Source organism: Myotis daubentonii, chromosome 18 (assembly GCF_963259705.1).
Source record: "Myotis daubentonii chromosome 18, mMyoDau2.1, whole genome shotgun sequence".
Lineage (NCBI taxonomy): Eukaryota > Metazoa > Chordata > Mammalia > Chiroptera > Vespertilionidae > Myotis > Myotis daubentonii.
The window spans coordinates 31127822-31146567 of NC_081857.1; the positions used below are offsets into that span (position 1 = coordinate 31127822).

The window sequence follows — 18746 nt, forward strand, 5'->3', positions numbered from 1 at the left end:
CACACAGAGCAGGGCCCGTGGTGGGGGGGAGTTGGGGAGCTCCCCCCTATCAGGCACAGAGCAGGGCTGATCAGGAGGTTGGGGTGCCTTCACCTGTCACGAACAGAGCAGGGTGGATAGGGAGGTTGGGGCCCCGCCCCCTGTCACACACAGAGCCGCAGGGCGATCAGGGGGTTTGGGCGCTGCCCCCTGTCACGCTGATCCCGGTGCCGGGAGGCCTCATGGCTCCGCTGATCCCGGTGCTGGGAGGCCTATTACCCTTTTACTATATAGAATAGAGGCCTGGTGCACGGTTGGGTGCCAGCTGGTTTGCCCTGAAGGGTGTCCTGGATCAGGGTGGGGGTCCCCACTGGGGTGCCTGGCCAGCCTGGGTGAGGGGATGATGGCTGTTTGCAGCTGGTCACACACCATTCAGGGTGAGGGTCCCCACTGGGGTGCCTGGCCAGTCTGGGTGAGAGGCTGAGGGCTGTTTTCAGGCTGGGGGTGACTGAAGCTCCCAACTGCTCCTTTTTTTCTTTTTCTTTTTTTTATTCTGGGCCAGCTTTAGCTTGAGGCTTGGCTCCAGCTCTTAGGCCTCCGCTTCTGAAAGTAGGTTTCTGGCCTTTGCTTACAATGTTGCGAATCTGCTGGCTGAAGCCCTGGTGGTATTTGTTACAGAGTTTCTTAAACTGCCCGCTCAGAGGCCTGCAGCACAGGCGGGGAACGTTGGTTTCCTCCATCACTGAGGCAAGCAAGCCTCATGTTAGTTTCAAGCTGCCTGGCTGCCAGCCGCCATCTTGGCTGACAGTTAATTTGCATATCTCGCTGATTAGCCAATGAAAAGGGTAGCGGTCATACGCCAATTACCATGTTTCTCTTTTATTAGTGTAGATTCTGGAGATTGAAAGTGAGGGAAATGTTGTTTGGGACCTGAAATTTTTCCAAATATCTAATTGTTTGTGTTAGATGATGAGGAAACGCCCTACCAGAAAGTCACCTTGAAAAGTATATTAAAGTACAAGAAGTCTTCTAAAACCATTTTACAGACAGCTCTCCTTATGTTTGATTTACAGCTTCCTGAAAACTTCTGTTCCTATGCATAAAGATGTCTTTGGTGGACTTGGGGAAGAGATTGCTAGAAGCAGCAAGAAAAGGCCAAGATGATGAAGTGAGGACATTGATGGCAAATGGTGCCCCGTTCACCACCGACTGGGTAAGTTCTCTTGATTATTCCCAATGTGTGCTGTTACCAATCGTTTTCCTTTTCTTCCTTTTTTTAAAAAATTTTTTATTTATTGATTTGAGAGGGGGATGGGGAAACATCTTTGTTTTTCCACTTATTTACACATTCATTGGTTGATTTCTTTTTTAAAAAATATATATTTTATTGATTTTTTTACAGAGAGGAGGGGAGAGGGATAGAGAGTTAGAAACATGGATGAGAGAGAAACATTGATCAGCTGCCTCCTGCACACTCCCTACTGGGGATGTGCCTGCAACCAAGGTACATGCCCTTGACGGGAATCGAACCTGGGACCCTTCAGTCCGCAGGTCAGTGCTCTATCCACTGAGCCAAACCAGTTAGGGCAGGGGTGGGCAAACTTTTTGACTCGAGGGCCACAATGGGTTCTTAAACTGGTCCGGAGGGCCGGAACAAAAGCATGGATGGAGTGTTTGTGTGAACTAATATAAATTCAAAGTAAACATCATTACATAAAAGGGTACGGTCTTTTTTTTTAGTTTTATTCATTTCAAATGGGCCAGATCCGGCCCGCGGGCCGTAGTTTGCCCAAGGCTGAGTTAGGGCCATTGGTTGATTCTTGTATGTCCCCTGATGGGATAGAACCAGAAACCTTGGCATATCAGAATGATGCTCTAACCAACTGAGCTACCCGGCCAGGACACCAATCTTTTTCTTAAAGGCTAAAAAGACTTTATTGATTTTTTTTTTTTAATTCACTTTCTGCCTCATTCTCCTCACAAAGTTTTATTTTCTTTCTCTCATCTAAATATGTGGTTTTCTTTTTTTTTTTTTTTAATATATTTTATTGATATTTTACAGGGAGGAAGGGAGAGGGATAGAGAGTTAGAAACATCGATGAGAAAGAAACATCGATCAGCTGCCTCCTGCACACCCCCCACTGGGGATATGCCCGCAACCAAGACACATGCCCTTGACTGGAATCGAACCCGGGACCCTTCAGTCTACAGGCCAATGCCCTATCCACTGAGCCAAACCGGTCAGGGCTAAATATGTGGTTTTCATTTTCTTTTAGTTTTCCAAATTTAAAGTGTCTCCTATGGATGTATATATGGTAATTGTAAAGGTATTATATACTTGTGGTTTTCTATAATGCTTTTCAGAGTATTTTCCAAAAGTTTAATTCTCCCTGTAGTGTACTTGGGTTATAGGCTTCTGTAATTAGCTAGAAATTAAACAAAATCAGTATAATAAAAGTACCTTTCTAAACTAATAAACTATTTATTTCCTTTTCTCTAAAATGTCCTGATTAATAAGAAATAGTCTAGCCCAGTCGGTGTGGTTCAGTGGTTGAGCGTCAACCTATGAGCCAGGAGGTCACAGTTCGATTCCTTTTCAGAGCACATGCCTGGGTTGCAGGCTCGATCCTCACAGCCAGGGACGGGGGGTGGGGGGAACGGTACAGGAGACTGCTGATCAGTGATTCTCTCTCATCGTTGATGTTTCCATTTCTCTCTCCCTCTCCCTTTCTCTCTAAAATCAAATAAATAAATAAAAAAGGAAGATGTAACTTTATGATCCTAGACAGCCAGCTTGGAGAGCAGAAGTTTAGAAGATCCGGGTCCAGATTATAACATGGGCTTCCTTAGCATCCATAGATTTTGTAAACATTGCCTAATTTTAACAATACAATGGGTGAGTGTCCTCTTTTCTGGAGTGGTTAATTTGTAACTTGAGAGGCCAGCAGGTTCTTTTTTTTTCTTTCTTTCTTAATCCTCACCCTAGTATTGTTTCTTTATTGATGAGAGAGAGAGAGAGAGAGAGGAGTGTCAGCGATGTGAGAGAGAAACATTGATTGGTTGCCCTCCTCAGGTGCCCTGAGCACACGACCCTGCAGTACACAGGAAGATGCTCTAACCAACTGAGCCACACTGCCCAGGACTGAGGACAGCAGGTTCTTAGCACTTCACTGAAAGGAAGAAAGGAAACCCATGAGATTAGCATTTTTATAAATAGGCCTGAAAAGAGCAATGTGAATTAAATCCAATCAGGCAGAGGCTGAATATATGAAAAGCAAAGTATAAGTGAAGTAGGCTTTAAATAAGCCAGCATAAAGCAAAGACAGGAATAGGTTTCTGGCCAAAGTGGATGCTGGTAACTCTTACAAGATTTCCTTTGAGATGATATAGACTTGTTTATTGCTAAAACTTTTTTTAAAAATATATTTTATTTATTTTTTACAGAGAGGAACAGAGAGAGATAGAGAGTTAGAAACATCGATCAGCTGCCTCCTGTACATCTCCCACTGGGGATGTGCCCACAACCCAGGTACACGCCCTTGACCGGAATCGAACCTGAGACCATTCAGTCCGCAGGCGGACGCTCTATCCACTGAGCCAAACCGGTTTTGGCGCTAAAACTTTTTAAAATATGTATTTTATTGATTTCAGAGAGGAAGGAAGGAGAAGAGAGAGATAGAAACATCCATGATGAGAGCGAATCGTTGATCGGCTGCCTCCTGCAATCCCCCCACTGGGGATCGAGGTCTAAACCCAGGCATGTGCCCTGACCGGGAATCAAACCAGTGACTTCTTGGTTCATAGGTTGATGCTCAACCACTGAGCCACGCCCAGACGGGCTTGATTGCTAAATTTTTAAAAAATATATTTTATTGACTTCAGAGAGGAAGGGAGAGGGAGAGAGAGAAACATCAGTGATGAGCCCTAGCTGGTTTGGCTTAATGGATAGAGCATAGGCCTGCGGACTGAAGGGTCCAGGTTTGATTCCAGTCAAGGGCACATGCCCAGGTTGCAGGCTCGATCCCCAGTAGGGGGTGTGCAGGCAGCAGCCGGTCAATGATTCTCTCTCATCATTGATGTTTCTAGCTCTCTCTCCCTTTCCCTTCCTCTCTGAAATCAATAAAAACATATAAAAAAATAGAAAGAAACATCAATGAGTGAATCATCGATTTGCTGCCTCCTGTATGCCCAACACTGGGAATTGAACTCAAAACCCAGGAATGTGCTCTGACCAGGAATCAAACCATGACCACTTAGTTAATAGATCTACGCTCAACTGCTGAGCCTCGCTGGCCGGGCTTAGCTGCTAAATTTTTATTGCCTCTTAATCTCATCAGTCTTTTTGCCTTGCTTTACTGTGGTAACAAACTTCTGTTACAAGCAATTAAATTAGCACTCCAAGTTCTACATGCAACTTTCTAGTCTCTGCCCTTTGCCTAGAAATTGTTTTGAACCTTTACCCCTGACTCAGAATCCTCTTGTCTGTCCATTTATTTTATCTTCTAAGCCCTGTTTAAAATCATGTCCTTTAGGGAATCTTACATGATAAATCCATCTGACTTAAATCCATTCTATTTAGCGCTTATTTAATTGATAGTATGTTTATTCCTCTATTAGTATATTAACTTTTTAATTCATTTATTCAGTCCTGTCTACCCCACCAGATACTCTCTTTCCATGGGCAGGAACCATAAAACTTACCTCTTGTTCATTTGTGTCTCTCCAGTAATGATTTAGGAGTCTGCACGCAGCTGATATTCAATGAGTATTATTTTCCCACAGCTTGGAACATCACCCCTCCACCTTGCAGCCCAGTATGGTCATTATTCCACAGCAGAAGTGCTCCTTCGAGCAGGCGTTAGCAGGGATGCCCGAACCAAAGTGGACAGGACCCCCTTGCACATGGCTGCAGCTGATGGACATGCACACATCGTGGAACTGCTCGTTAGGGTAAAGCAAGAATAGTGGCGGGTCTGTATGGTAAAGAGGACACCTACCTTCCTTTCTTAAACTAGTGGCAGGGAACTAGGTTGGGAAAGATCAAGTTGAGGACAGTTTATAGCATTGAATTGTCTCTCTTTCAAGAGTAATAATGACTATGAGAATTTTATATTCTAATCTTTTGAAACAGACTTTGTTGGTTTTTCTTCATTCCCTTTCTGCAGGTGTTCTCTGCACTTATGCCTGTTTTTTTCAGACACTCGGCTCTGTTAATAAATGCAGCAAAAATCTGTTCTTTTCCTTTTCCTTTCCTTTCTATTATAATTTCCCAGTGATGTCCTTAGAAGACCCACTCATGGAAGGCAGTATGTCTGTCAGCATCAGGATACTTTGAGAAATGTTTTTCCTTTTGATATTTCTTAAAGGTGACCTAAATTTGAATATGTGTAACCTATGGAAAGTCTCTGTATTGGTGATGGGATCTTGCACGTGTGCTGTTGTAACCAGTGAAACATTACTTTTCTATGACAGAATGGTGCAGATGTGAATGCCAAGGATATGCTGAAGATGACAGCCTTGCATTGGGCCACAGAATACCACCATCGAGATGTTGTAGAGCTGCTTATCAAATATGGAGCTGATGTCCATGCTTTCAGCAAGTTTGATAAATCTGCCTTTGACATAGCTCTGGAGAAGAACAATGCTGAGATCCTGGTCATCCTCCAGGTCTATTTTGTTTTTAATCCCCAGAGTATACTTGAATGAAGTTAAGGATTTGTTATGGGAGCTGAATCAAAACAGAATTTTCCCTATTGTATCAAAGAAGTACTTCTAATATGTGATTCAGTGTCATCAGTATATTTAAATATATATATTCTATAAAGCATTGAATTATTTATGGAGATTGAATAACAGTGTTGGCGGCCAATACAAAAACTAGATTTACTTGGCTTTAGAATGATTGTTTTTCTCCATGAAAATTTTTCTTTCTCGTTAAACTTGACTTGGGACTATATTAAAAGCCTCTTTATGTTTTCTAAATGTACATCAACGGATGTGAGACAGTACATAGCTCTGAAGCCCATCAGGTTATCTCAGAATGAAAAGTTAGCTGCCCGGCCAGAGTGGCTCAGTTGGTTGAGCGTTGCCCACGCACCAAAAAGTTGCCTGTTTGATTCCCAGTCAAGGACACATGCCTGGGTTGTGGGTTCAATCCCCAGTCAGGTCATGTACGGAAGGCAACTGATCGATGTTCCTCCCTTACATTGATGATTTTCTCTCTCTCCCGCTCCCTCTCTCTTTTCCTCTCTCTAAGCATGTCCTTGGATGAGGGTAAAAAAAAAGTTACCTGTGTGGTTCTACCCATTAATTTCTTAAACCAGCACTTGTATATCAGGAAATAACAGGATTAGGAATATAAAGATTAAGAGGACATGGCTCTGCCCTTGGAGTGTTTAGCATGATGAAGGTCAGACAAGTAATAAAGCATTACAATACTCTGGTGATAAACAGATATCTACCAACTACTTTTTAAAATATATTTTTATTGATTTCAGAGAGGAAGAGAGAGATAGAAACATCAATGATGAGAGGGAACCATTGGTTGGCTGCCTCCTGCACGTTGGACCGAGCCCACAACCCAGGCTTGTGCCCTTGACCGGAATTGAACCTGGGACCCTTCAGTCTGCAGGCCGGCTTACGCTCTATCCACTGAGCCAAGCGGCTAGGGCTCTACCAGCTATTACAGGAGCACAGAATAGGGAGTGTTAATGATGCTTAAAGCAAGAGTTAAAGTGGATGTAGAATCTGAACTAAGTTTTGAGGGACAAGTGGGCAGAGAAGTGAGAAAATTGATATTCTAGGCTAGAAAAAGAGCAAATTAAAGACATAGAGGTGTGAAATGACATGGAATATTCAGGAAAGAGTAAGTAGTTCTGTGACTACAGACTGGTCAAGGGAAGTGGAGTTTGGGAGCTAAAGCTTGAGAGTTTGGGAGGTGGGTTCTCAATGTAAGGGGTGTTATAGGGCATACAAAGGAGTTTGGACTATTTTGGTAATGGGGATCCAATAGAATTTTTAGAATATAGGATTGATATTAATTTTTTTTTTTGAGTGAGGGGGGTGGGAGAGAGAAAGAGAAATATTGACCAGTTGCCTCCCATATGCACTCTGACTGGGGATCAAACCACAACCTATATATGTGCCCTGACCAGGAATCGAACCCATTACCTCTGGTGCACAAGATCATACTCCAAGCAACTGAACTACACCAACCATCTTAAAAAAAAGATAATTATTTGGAGTGTGGCGAGATTGGCGAGAAGATTTAATGCTAAAGAACCATATAGTGACTTTCGTTTGGCCAGGCAAGAGCCAAGAGGGCTTGAGTTCAGGAATGATAGTGGAGGATGGAAGAAGGGGCATATTCAAGAAGGAATTTAACAGTGACCAGAGAATTGATAATCTGCTTTAAGCTGAAGCTCTTAGTCAAGGGGATAATTATATATGAAAACATAGATAGACATTTCTGCTGCATTTTCAGTGGCTTGTTTGTTTGTTGTTTCTTACAGATGGTTCCCTGTAAACTGCTTATGCTCTTCAGCTTTCAATTCCTTATTTAGAGACCTTTCATAATTGGGACTTTTTAAGTAGTGAACATGTTTGTAAAAAAAAAACACAAAACTGCTTCTGAAAGTAAAAAAAGAATAAAATAAAGATAAGTTTCTTTTCACTGAAATTGTGCAGACATTCCTGGAAACAAAAATGCAGCATATGAAACTAGACTTTAAAATCTGGCACTCATTTATTTGCTTGTTATATATTCTCTGAGGAATTCTCCAGGGCAGAATGGAACAAGTTGTTGGACAAAACTCTGGAGAATATTCTTCTCCATAGATTCTCTGCAGGGATCTCCTGCTAGCACATTGACTTGTAGATAATTGATCATAGAATATTAGTGCTGGAAATTACTTTTTAGGCCACCCCACCCCCCTTATTTTCAAATAAAAATACAAGATCCAGAGAGGTTAAGTGAATTGTGTAGAAGGTTTTACACATAATACACCTTGTTTTCTAAAGTAGATATAAGCTTGAGAAAGCAACCTAACATTTCTGTTTTCCTTGTCAGAAAACAAGAAATAAACAGTGGTCTTAATGAGAACTCTGAGCTCCCTGGGACATTGTGTGCTAGAACTAGTTCTGCTTGATAGAGCATTGGGGGTGAGGATTGGCCCTTCAGCAACTGTGTAACTAAGGTTAATAAGTGTTCTGATTTTAAAATACCCACCTTGTTTCATAGGAAGCAATGCAGAATCAGGTGAATGCTAATCCCGAAAGAGCCAACCCTGTGACTGTGGCTGCCCCGTTTATCTTCACGGCAGGAGAAGTTGTCAACCTCGCTAGCCTTGTTTCTTCAGCCAACACCAAGACAACCTCAGGTAATATTCTGATAACATGGCATTTATTTTAGACTTAAAATGAACAGAACCCCAGCTTTTCCTATGAGATGAATAGCCTCTCTGATACCCACACTTTTATTAAAATCTTCCCAAAATAAAGGATTTATAATTAATTTTAAAGCTAATGTATGTATTCTTTCTGGGGGAAGGGGAGGTCATACATAGGGGTTATACCTGAGTGTTTATTGTGTTAAAAGTAAAATATTCTACACAATCTGTTGAAGGGTTATACCTAACCCCCAAAATGAAAATAATAGGGGTACTTCATTATAGTACTACTAAGGAAGATAGTTAAAATATTCATAATCCAAAACATGAACAAATAAAGCAGAAGAAACATAAGTGGTTGTTGGAATGCTGATATAAAAGAGGTACATGTGATTATTTGAATAAAGTATGAGAGTCTTGATTTGTTCTTGAGAACATATATAACAACAAAATAACAAAACATTTGGTGTTGACCTTTTGAAATCTGTATATTTTTAACAAAAACATCTATCTAAAAAGGAAGAAAACTGGCCTTGTTTTCAGTATCTCTTCACAAATATTTGTTTGACAACAAAGGCACTTGTGTCCTCATTTAAATAAGTTTTCCAGCTGACTCTTGTCTTTTTTCCGTTTCTGACTTTCATTTAAAAATAAGCAATTGTATTCCTACTTAAGTTTAATATCAAAGAGAGATGTTGAATGAAGTGTTATTACTGAGAGGCAGGATGGTAAAGTAGAGCATATATACAATAAATATAGAATTGTGCATTCAGATCTGCATTCAGATATTGATTTATTAATTAACTAGATGCTTTACTGTAAGAAAACTACTTATCTAAGCCTTCTTTACATATAACATTGAGATATAATAATATCCACTTTATGAGGTTGTGAGACTGATATTTTGTATTTCAGGATCCATTTTTTATTTTACTTTAATTTTAAAATATATTTTTATTAATTTCAGAGAAGAAGGAAGAGGGAGAGAGGGAAACATCAGTGATGAGAGAGAGTTATTGATTGGCTGCCTCCTGCACACTCCCCACTGGGGATCGAGCCCGCAACCCGGGCATGTGCCCTTGACTGGAATTGAACCTGGGACCCTTCAGTCCACAGGTCGACACTATCCACTGAGCCAAACTGGCTAGAGCTATTTTATTTTTTAAATTACTGATTTAAGAGGAAGGGAGAGGGAGAGAGAAATATCAATGATGAGAGAATCATTGATTGCCTCCTGCATGCCCTACACTGGGGATCGAGCCTGAAACCAGGGCACATGGCTTGATGGAGAATCAAACCATGACCTCCTAGTTCATAGGTCGTGGCTCAACCATTGAGCCACGCTGGCCTGCCAGTATCCATTTTATAGCAGGGCTTCAGTAATACCAGGAGCTAGTGGAAATTAACTTCTCAGTAAAGATTGACTGTGTCCTGCCCACAAGGGGGCAGTAGTGACCTTCATTTTATAGCTCATCAACTTATTTAATATCACCTTGCTTTCAGCTACTAAGTGATTAAAAATATTTAGTTTAAATATACATATACATGTAATCAGAACATTCATAGCCTTTTGGATTTGTAGTGGTTAAGGCCACACTGATTAGAACAAGTGCTTTTATAATCCAAAAGTCTTTAGAAGCTAATAATGTTACATGTTCACAAACGTGTGTAAAGAGCTAGAGTTGATCTTTAACTACTGAAATTCTCCAGACCCTGATTTGGAATGATAAGCAAAATTGAAGACACTCGGATAGAGATTCTTAGACTTGACTCCCATAGGCTTATATCAGGTTTATTGTGTTGCTTTTGACAAACTGCTCTTCATTCTCTCTTCCATACGGTGACAATTGCAAATCGAAATTGCTAAACTATCGCATAATAAAGCTGATCTCTCTGATGTCATCTTAACCATGAAGCAGTTCTAGCTAGCTCTCCCCTTTAGGGGACTGGCCTACTTGATGCTTTATCAGTACAGATAAAAGTTATTAGACATATTCAGGTTGTGTTATTCACCTGGGTTTAAGGATTTTCTTTACCTGAACGGTAGGTGGACTTATTTCCCATCAACAAGTACTATGTTCTTTTTCATCCAGTAATATTTTTAAGAATTAACTGATAGAGTCCTAGGAATATTATACTGATAGATGTTTTTGATACCAAAATCCAGATGACAGCCCAACTGGAGATCACTGTTCAATTTCTGGTCAGGGCACATGCCCAGGTTGCAGGCTAGATCCCCAGTGGGGGTGTGCAGGAGGCAGCCGATCAATGATTCTCTCTCATCATTGATGTTTCTATCTCTCCCTCTTCCTTCCTCTCTGAACTCCATAAAAATATATTTTTAAAAAATCCAGATTACAAAGTTTGCTTTCAATTTTAAAGTTATGAGTCATCATGAGTGCAGTGATTTAGGAGGGCAGACTAATTTAAACATTAATCATGGCAAAACAGAGTTATGAAGAGGAATTTCCTGTTTCTGTAGAATCATAAGATGTACTCCAAAGTCAAATATAAATAGCTTTAAATTGGTTCATAAAGAGTACTAGCTCAGAATCTAATGAATTAGATTTTAATCAGGGCTCTGATATTTACTAGCTGCATGACCTTGGGCAAATTACTTAGTTTTTCTGGATCTAGTTTTCACTAACTTACTGAGATTGTCTAGCCTACCATAGCACACTCCCCTAAATCCTGGTCTGAAGAGTTTATTTATATGTCACATTTTGAATAGGTAACAAGAATTGGCACTGATGATGCCATTTCTCTTCCAAAAACAACAGTATCTGTGCACATTTTACTTTATTTGACGTTGTGTCTTATATTGAGGAAAAGGAAACAATTAACATTATTAAACAATAAACTATTTTCCTAGAACTGCCTGAGATAAGTCTAAAGAGGTCATTTGCATTATTTCTTTTCAATTTCAACTGTGTGTCAGAACACTAAACCTGATTTTTCACAAGTATTCATTTTTATTGAATTAAAGGTAGACTACCACCCTGGCCTGGTGGCTCAGTTAGTTGGAGCGTCTTCCCACACACCAAAAGGTTACAGGTTTGATTCCCGGTCAGGATACATACCTAGGTTGTGGTTCTATCACCGGTACAGGAGGCAGACTATTGATGTTTCTCTCTCACATCCATGTTTCTCCCTCTCTCCCTAAAGATCAATAAAAAACACATATCCTTGGGTGAGGACTTTTTTTCGTAAGGAGAGAGTGTACCCTAAGGTTGGAATAATCATATATAATGCTTTTCTCATGAAACAGTTCTATACAGCTATTCTGTAGTTGGGTGGCCAGTGTGTGTGTGTGTATTTGCATCCACACGTGTGTGTGTGTTAATTGTGGCCTTGTTTTTTGATTGCTAGTGACTTACTATCACATATAGTCCAACTTCCATGAATGTACATATATTTAAAAATCACTTGTACCTTATTTTTTTATTTGTTATTTTTTTATATATGTACATATGTATATTTTTAATTGATTTCAGAGAGGAAGGGGGAGGGAGAGAGAGAAACATCAATGATGAGAGAGAACCACTGATTGGCTGCTGCCTGCACGCCCCCTACTGGGGTTGGAGTGCAACCCAGGCATGCCCTTGATCAGAATCGAACCCTGGACCCTTCAGTCCGCAGGCCGACGCTCTATCCACTGAGCCAAACCTGCTAGAGCTCATTTGTTAGTTTTTTGTTTTGATCAGTTGTGTATATATATCAGAGAAGGGGATAGAGAGAGAAACATCAATGATGAGAGAGAATCATCATCAACTGTCTCCTGCACGCCCCCCACTGAGTTCATCAGTTGACATTCAATCACCAAGCCTCACCAGCCAGACCATTTGTTAGTTCTTCCGCCAGCATTTGTTACGATAGGCTGAGTGATGAGAAAAGCATGAACCAAGCAGAAAAAATAGGGAAAAGGCTGGATCTTGCTCTGCAAGAAGTAATTAAATAGACAGGCTCCTTTCTGGAGGTCAAGCACTGTGTTCTGCTCAGACCATTTGGTTCCCTGAGTATTTTAGAGATATCATCACTATCTCTACCTTTAGCTCCACTCCCACAGTCTTCATCCAGAAGCTTTAAGATAGTTTGCAGCCATGAGAAGTATATAAGTAATCTACCTTTTAAAGGAAATTCTTCTAAAATTTATAAATATGTTAGATTACCTAGAATAATCATATCAGAAGAAGATTCTTTACTCTGTGGGAAGATTTATTATAAAGAGTTTTATATAGGAGTTTCAAGTATTTTTAAATATTTTACAAATAACTGGTGTTGTTTTTTTAATGCTTCTGTTTTGTTTGTTTGTTTTTGTTACTCCTCACCCAAGGATATTTTTCCAATGATTTTTAGAGAGAGTGGAAGGAAGGGGGAGAGGCACAGAGAAATATACATGTGAGAGAGACACATTGATTGGCTGCCTCCCACACAAGTCCCGACCAGGGCCAGGGATTCAGCCTACAACTGAGGTATGTGCCTTTGACTGGAATCGAACCTGGAGCCCTTCAGTCTATATTTCAATGCTCTATCCACTGAGCCAAACTGGATAGGGCTTTAATGCTGCTTCTTTTTTTAATTATGTTTTTATTGATTTTTAGAGAGAGAGGAAGGGAGAGGGATAGAGAGATAGAAGCATCAGTGAGAGAAAAACATCATCAATTGGCTGCCTCCTGCACAGCCCCTACTGGGAATCAAGCCCACAACGCAGGCATGTGCCCTGACCCAGAATCAAACCATGATCTCCTGGTTCACAGATCAACACTGAACCACTGAGCCACACAGACCAAGCAAAAAGCTGAGGTTTTGATTTAATAAGGCATCTCAGTCATTTTAGTTCATCTCAATTTTATTCTCTTTGCTGGACCTCATTTGCCTTTTTTACTGAAATAGGTGACCCCCATGCCTCCTCAACAGTACACTTCTCAAATTCTACCACCTCAGTGCTGGCCACCCTTGCAGCTCTTGCTGAGGCATCAGCTCCCCTCTCCAACTCACACAGAGCCACAGGTAGGTAAGGGATAGCTGCTGGTTGAATCACCATTTTTTCTTTTGTTCTTAAATCTCCAGCAGATTTCTTTTGCGTGAAATATTAAAGACTTATGGTTAGAGACAACTAGGAGAAAGGATGTAGTCATGGAGCATCAGAAAGAAAAATCACTAAGTGCTATAATCAGACAGCTGGATATTATCAGAGAATGACTAAGTTATTCCTTGGATGATTTTTTTTATTTATTTTTTTGCAGTTTGAAGTTTGTTTTCTCTGACTCCAGTTGTTTCAGATTGAAATATCTTAGTCTTATATAAGCAGAATTTCTGGAAATACTCTATGTTATATTGTGACTGATGCTATCATAGAATGATTCAAAATAGCAGCCTGGGTATCTTGTATTATATTAAAGCATCAATGTGCATGGGAAGCTACCTCTGTCACTGTCACATCTCTGATTGCAGGTTGGCTTGGGTTTTCTTCCCCTGGAGATGCTGTTTTGGCATTTCCAGCGGAATTGGGCAAATCCATGCTACCTAGTGCCCTTCTGGTATTTAAAACAAAAAGGTTTCAAGTCAGTTAGTTAGAGATAGTGGTCTATTGGGAAAAGGCTGAGAGCTTCATGTAGGTAGAGGCAGACAGTTATAGGTATGGCTAAATAGTCATTTGGGAGTCTTTCTGGAACCCTCTACACAGAGTGCTCCATCCAAAATGAAAGCAGTTTGTTCTGATTTCTTTCTGCCATTGACATTTGGGTAGTGAGAACATTCTTCCAATCCTGTTTTTCCAACTGGCAGCAATCAAAAAGATCTCTCCTCAGATGTGTATGGGTGAGCACCATGGCAGAAGGAGAACAATATATGAAATTTGTGCTTGTTTTCTTTGATCTTGAATAAATCCCCTTTTCAGGTCTCAGTTTCCTTGTTTCTAGCATGCTGGTTAGATTAGATTATCCATCACAGTCTTTCATCTATTAACATTTAACTGCTCTTGTTTCTGAGTGGTATGAATGCTCTATTTCCATTGAATTACATGAATATGTCTCCTATGGAGAGTTCATACCCCACTTAGTGCAAAGTTCTGCTTGTGATTCTTTAGATGGAAGAATGCCATCGTGGCAGGAGCTGTTTCCCCTAATAGTTATTGAGGACATTGACTAAGCAACTGAAAATCTTGACTCAACGTAATACATGTAAACTTCCTAGAAAGGTTCTGGTACATAGAGAGTAGTCAGTGTTAGTTGCTATTAGTATTATTGATCTGTCAGATAGAAGAAGCCACTTATCATTTTTGTCTGTCAGACTTCTTAAACGCTCTGACTACTTAACATATTGTTAATTCACTACTAAATGTCTCTATTTCCTTCTAGAAATAGATTTACTCTAATTTATAGTTACTTTTCTAAGCTTTATAGAGTTAGACTTTCAAGATGCTTCCTGGGGGAAAAAAAGTTTTAAGATCAAACATGTTGGGGAAACTTAGCATATCTTATCCCATATTGGAGAATCCTAGTGCTCATTAGCTTGTTGGGGTCTCTGATACTTCCCACAAAACAAACAAAAAACTCTAAGCATATTTAAACCAGAATTTTGAGAATATATTAGTACATAGAACCCATCTTAGTGAATGCTATTAACATCTCAATGAAGACATTTTAGAGAATATATTTAATGCATTCTATATTTCTTTTCTCCTCTGACTTAGCATTGTCAGAGCTTGTTTTTGTGTACTGCTAAATCTAATGTGTGTGTTTTCTAGTTTTCCTATACTCAATATTACCAATTTCAAGGAGGCTGAAATTGCTATACTTAGATTTTCTAAAGAGCTAAAACCTTAAATTTACTTTTGTCGTCTTTAGCTAATTCAGAGGAAATCATAGAAGGAAATTCTGTTGACTCATCAATCCAGCAAGTGGTGGGGAGTGGAGGCCAGAGGGTGATCACCATAGTGACCGACGGAGTGCCTCTGGGTAATATCCAAACTGCAATTCCTACTGGAGGCATTGGCCAGCCATTTATTGTAACTGTGCAAGATGGACAGCAAGGTGAGTTATCCCATTAGACAGTTGTTTATGAAAAGATACTTTAGCCCCAGTCAGTTTGGCTCAGTGGATAGAGTGTCAGTCTGTGGTTTGATTCCAGTCAAGGGCACATACCTTGGTTGCAGGCTCCTCCCTTGCCTGGACCCTGGTCAGGGCTCATGCAGGAGGCAACCAATCAATGTGTTTTTCTAACATTGATATTTCTCTCTCTTTCCCTCTCTCTTCCACTCTCTAGAAATCAATGAAAAAAATATTCTCAGGTGAGGATTAAAAAAAGAAAGGTATTTTAGACACTCAATTCTCCTCTAAAAATGAAGTATTAAGGCAAGTAGTAGGAATGGGAGAATGCCAGATGCTAGATGGGGCAAAGAAGCTCCAGAAAAGAAACAGAAACCAGGCTGGCAAAGCGAATTTCTCTAATCCTATCTAATAAACGAGAAAAATGGTAATTGGCGTACGACGATACCCTTTTCATTGGCTAATCAGGGCTATATGCAAATTAACTGCCAACTAAGATTGGCAGTTAACTGCCAACAAGATGGCGGTTAATTTGCATATGTAGGCACAATGCAGGGAAGCGAAAGGGAAAGCAGGAAGAAGCCCCCTGCCACTGACAGTGATCGGAAACCCAGGGGGGAGCTAAGAGCTGGGGGGCAGGGCAAAGGCGGCCCCAGGGCCGCCTTTGCCCTGCCCCCCAGCCATGATAGGAGAATCAGGTGCCTTTTCCGCCCTGGCCAGTGATAGCAGGAAGTAGGGGTGGAGCCAGCGATGGGAGCTGGGCACGGTCGAAGCTGGCAGTCCCGGGAGCTAGGGGTCCCTTGCCTGGGCCTAAAGCGAAGCCCACGATCGCGGGGCCGCTGCAGCTGCGGGTCCCCGCTGCCCGGGCCGGACGCCTCAGCCAGAGGCGTTAGGCCTGGGCAGGGGCGGAGCCTGCAACCGCGGGGAGCTAGGGGTCCCCTGCCCAGGCCTGACACCTCTGCCGGAGGCCTCAGGCCTGGTCAAGGGGCCGATCCGGTGATTGGTGATCGGAGGGTGATGAGGGTCAACTCCTCTGGCCGAGGCGTCAGGCCTGGGCGGGGGGCTGAGCCGGGGATTGGGGGGATATGATGGTCCCCTTGCCCAGGCCTGAAGCCTGAGTCAGAGGCGTCAAGTTTGGGCGGGGGGTGGAGCAAGCGATCAGAGGGAGATGGGGGTCCCCTGCCCAGGCATGATTCCTGGGCCAGAGGCCTCAGGCCTGGGCGGGGGCCAGAGCCAGTGATCAGGGGGAGATGGGGGTCCCCTGTCCAAGACTGACACCTCTGGCGGAGGCGTCAGGCCTGGGCAAGGGGCCGATCAGGCGATCGGAGGGTGATGGGGGTCTACGCCTCTGGCCGAGGCATCAGGCCTGGGCTGGGGGCAGAACCAGTGATGGGGGGAAATGAGGGTCCCCTGCCCAGGCCTGACGCCTCTGTCAGAGGCGTCAGGCCTGGGCAAGGGGCCGATCCTGCGATTGGAGGGTGACGGGGGTCAACGCCTGAGGGCTCCCAGTATGTGAGAGGGGGCAGGCTGGGCTGAGGGACACTCCCCCCCCCCACACACACACACCCAGTGCACGAATTTCGTGCACTGGGCCCCTAGTATATAATAAAATTTGTAAGTAAAAACCGTAATCTGGTAGAAAGAGCAAATAATACGAACCAGTAGGTCACAGAAAGAAAATACTGATGGTTCTTAAAAATATGGAAATATGTTCAGCCTACTTCATTTGTATAACAAATGCAAATAAATACTGCACTGAGATACCATTATAATATTATGCTGTCAAATGATGGTTGTTGGAACCAATTCATCGCCAACAGGAATCCCCAACTTGGGATGCAGTGAAGAAGGAAACTTTATTCAGTGCAAACAACTCAGTGGTGATACTGCACGGCTGTGAAAACAGCACAACTGTGGGCTAGCTCAGTTGTGATACAGCCCAACTGTGAAACAGCACGGCTCTGGAGCAGCTCAGTGTGAGGCAGCCCCCAGGACCAGCCCCCTCTTCAGCTAGGCATCTCTGATCTGCTCCACTCTGCGCCAGTCTGCCTCTCTGCTCCTGTGCCAGTCTGCTTTTCAGTGTTTCAGCTCTAGCCAGGGAATTGCAGTCTTTAGTCTTCAGTAGAAAGGGCAAATGTGCTCCCCAGCCAGAGGGGAGCAGGATTGGGGGACTGGGTGAAAGAGGTGAAAGGACTAAGAAACACAAATTGGTAGTTAGAAAATAGTCATGGGGATGCCCTGGTCAGTGTTGCTCAGGGATTGGAGCATCTGCCCGCGGACTGAAGGGTCCCAGGTTTGATTCTGGTCAAGGGCATGTACCTCATTTGCAGGCTCAATCTCCAGCCCCAGTCGGGCCATGTGCAGGAGGCAACCAATTGATGTGTCTCTCTCATATTAATGTTTCTCTCTCTTTCTGTCTCTCCTCCTCCCTTCCATTCTCACTAAAAATCAATGGAAAAGCCCTAGCTGGTTTGGCTCAGTGGATATAGAGGGTCAGCCTGCGGACTGAAGGGTCCCAGGTTCAATTCCGGTCAAGGACACATGCCCAGGTTGTGGGCTCGATCCTCATAGGGGGCGGGCCAGAAGCAGCTGATCAATGATACTCTCTCATCATTGATGTTTCCATCTCTCTCTCCCTCTCCTTTCCTCTCTGAAATCAATAAAAATATATATTTTAAAAAATCAATGGAAAAAATACCCTCAGATGAGGATTAACCACAAAAAAAAAAAAATTCTGTGAAGACATCAGGCCTTCTTTAGACAAGTTATTCCTACAGAATCATAAGCTAATGGGTCATAGCTCCTGACATCTTTATATGAGAGTCTCAGACCTGGGTCTTACCCGCATGGCTTCCAAACCTGTCCATCTTTTCCTTCCAGCGACCTTCTTAGTGCCTCTCTAATCCTTTCTGTTTCTCTCTGCAGGGCCATGATTTACCTGCTGATTCTAAAAGCCAAAGGTGTATGAAAAATAAGATATCAGAGAATATATTTCAGTTTATTTTCTAATTTGAAACAAGCAAAACCTCTTTGTTTTACAATGTATTCATCACCTTCAATTGGTGTCCTTTGGCTTGTAGTTCTAACTGTACCTGCTGGTCAGGTTGCAGAGGAGACTATAATTGAAGAAGAAGAGGAAGAAGAAGACGAGAAGTTGCCATTGACTAAGAAGCCAAAGGTAGAAGAGATGACAGACAGTGTGGAGGAGAACAAGGTAATGTTTTTAGCAGTGTGGAGAGAAGAGAAGGGAAAGAATCAAAAGCCAGAACTTTTACCTTTTGTGTGCACTCTGGACACTGTGACCAGGAGTTCTGATGTGGTTTACTTTGAC

At 42.1% G+C, this 18746-nt stretch overlaps 1 protein-coding gene across 3 annotated transcripts in view; it reads left to right on the plus strand.

Moving 5' to 3' along the window:
* GABPB2 (GA binding protein transcription factor subunit beta 2) overlaps positions 1-18746 on the plus strand; it is a 28669-nt gene that overhangs the window by 4813 nt on the left and 5110 nt on the right. For 2 of the 3 annotated variants that reach the window (XM_059673801.1, XM_059673802.1), the window contains 7 exons: positions 1053-1192; positions 4762-4929; positions 5452-5646; positions 8219-8357; positions 13260-13376; positions 15215-15400; positions 18496-18629. In XM_059673801.1, the coding sequence (XP_059529784.1) occupies positions 1085-1192; positions 4762-4929; positions 5452-5646; positions 8219-8357; positions 13260-13376; positions 15215-15400; positions 18496-18629 (1047 nt within the window). In that variant the 5' untranslated portion in view covers positions 1053-1084. The remainder of the gene's footprint in view (positions 1-1052; positions 1193-4761; positions 4930-5451; positions 5647-8218; positions 8358-13259; positions 13377-15214; positions 15401-18495; positions 18630-18746) is intronic. The other variant, XM_059673803.1, reaches the window with a different exon arrangement.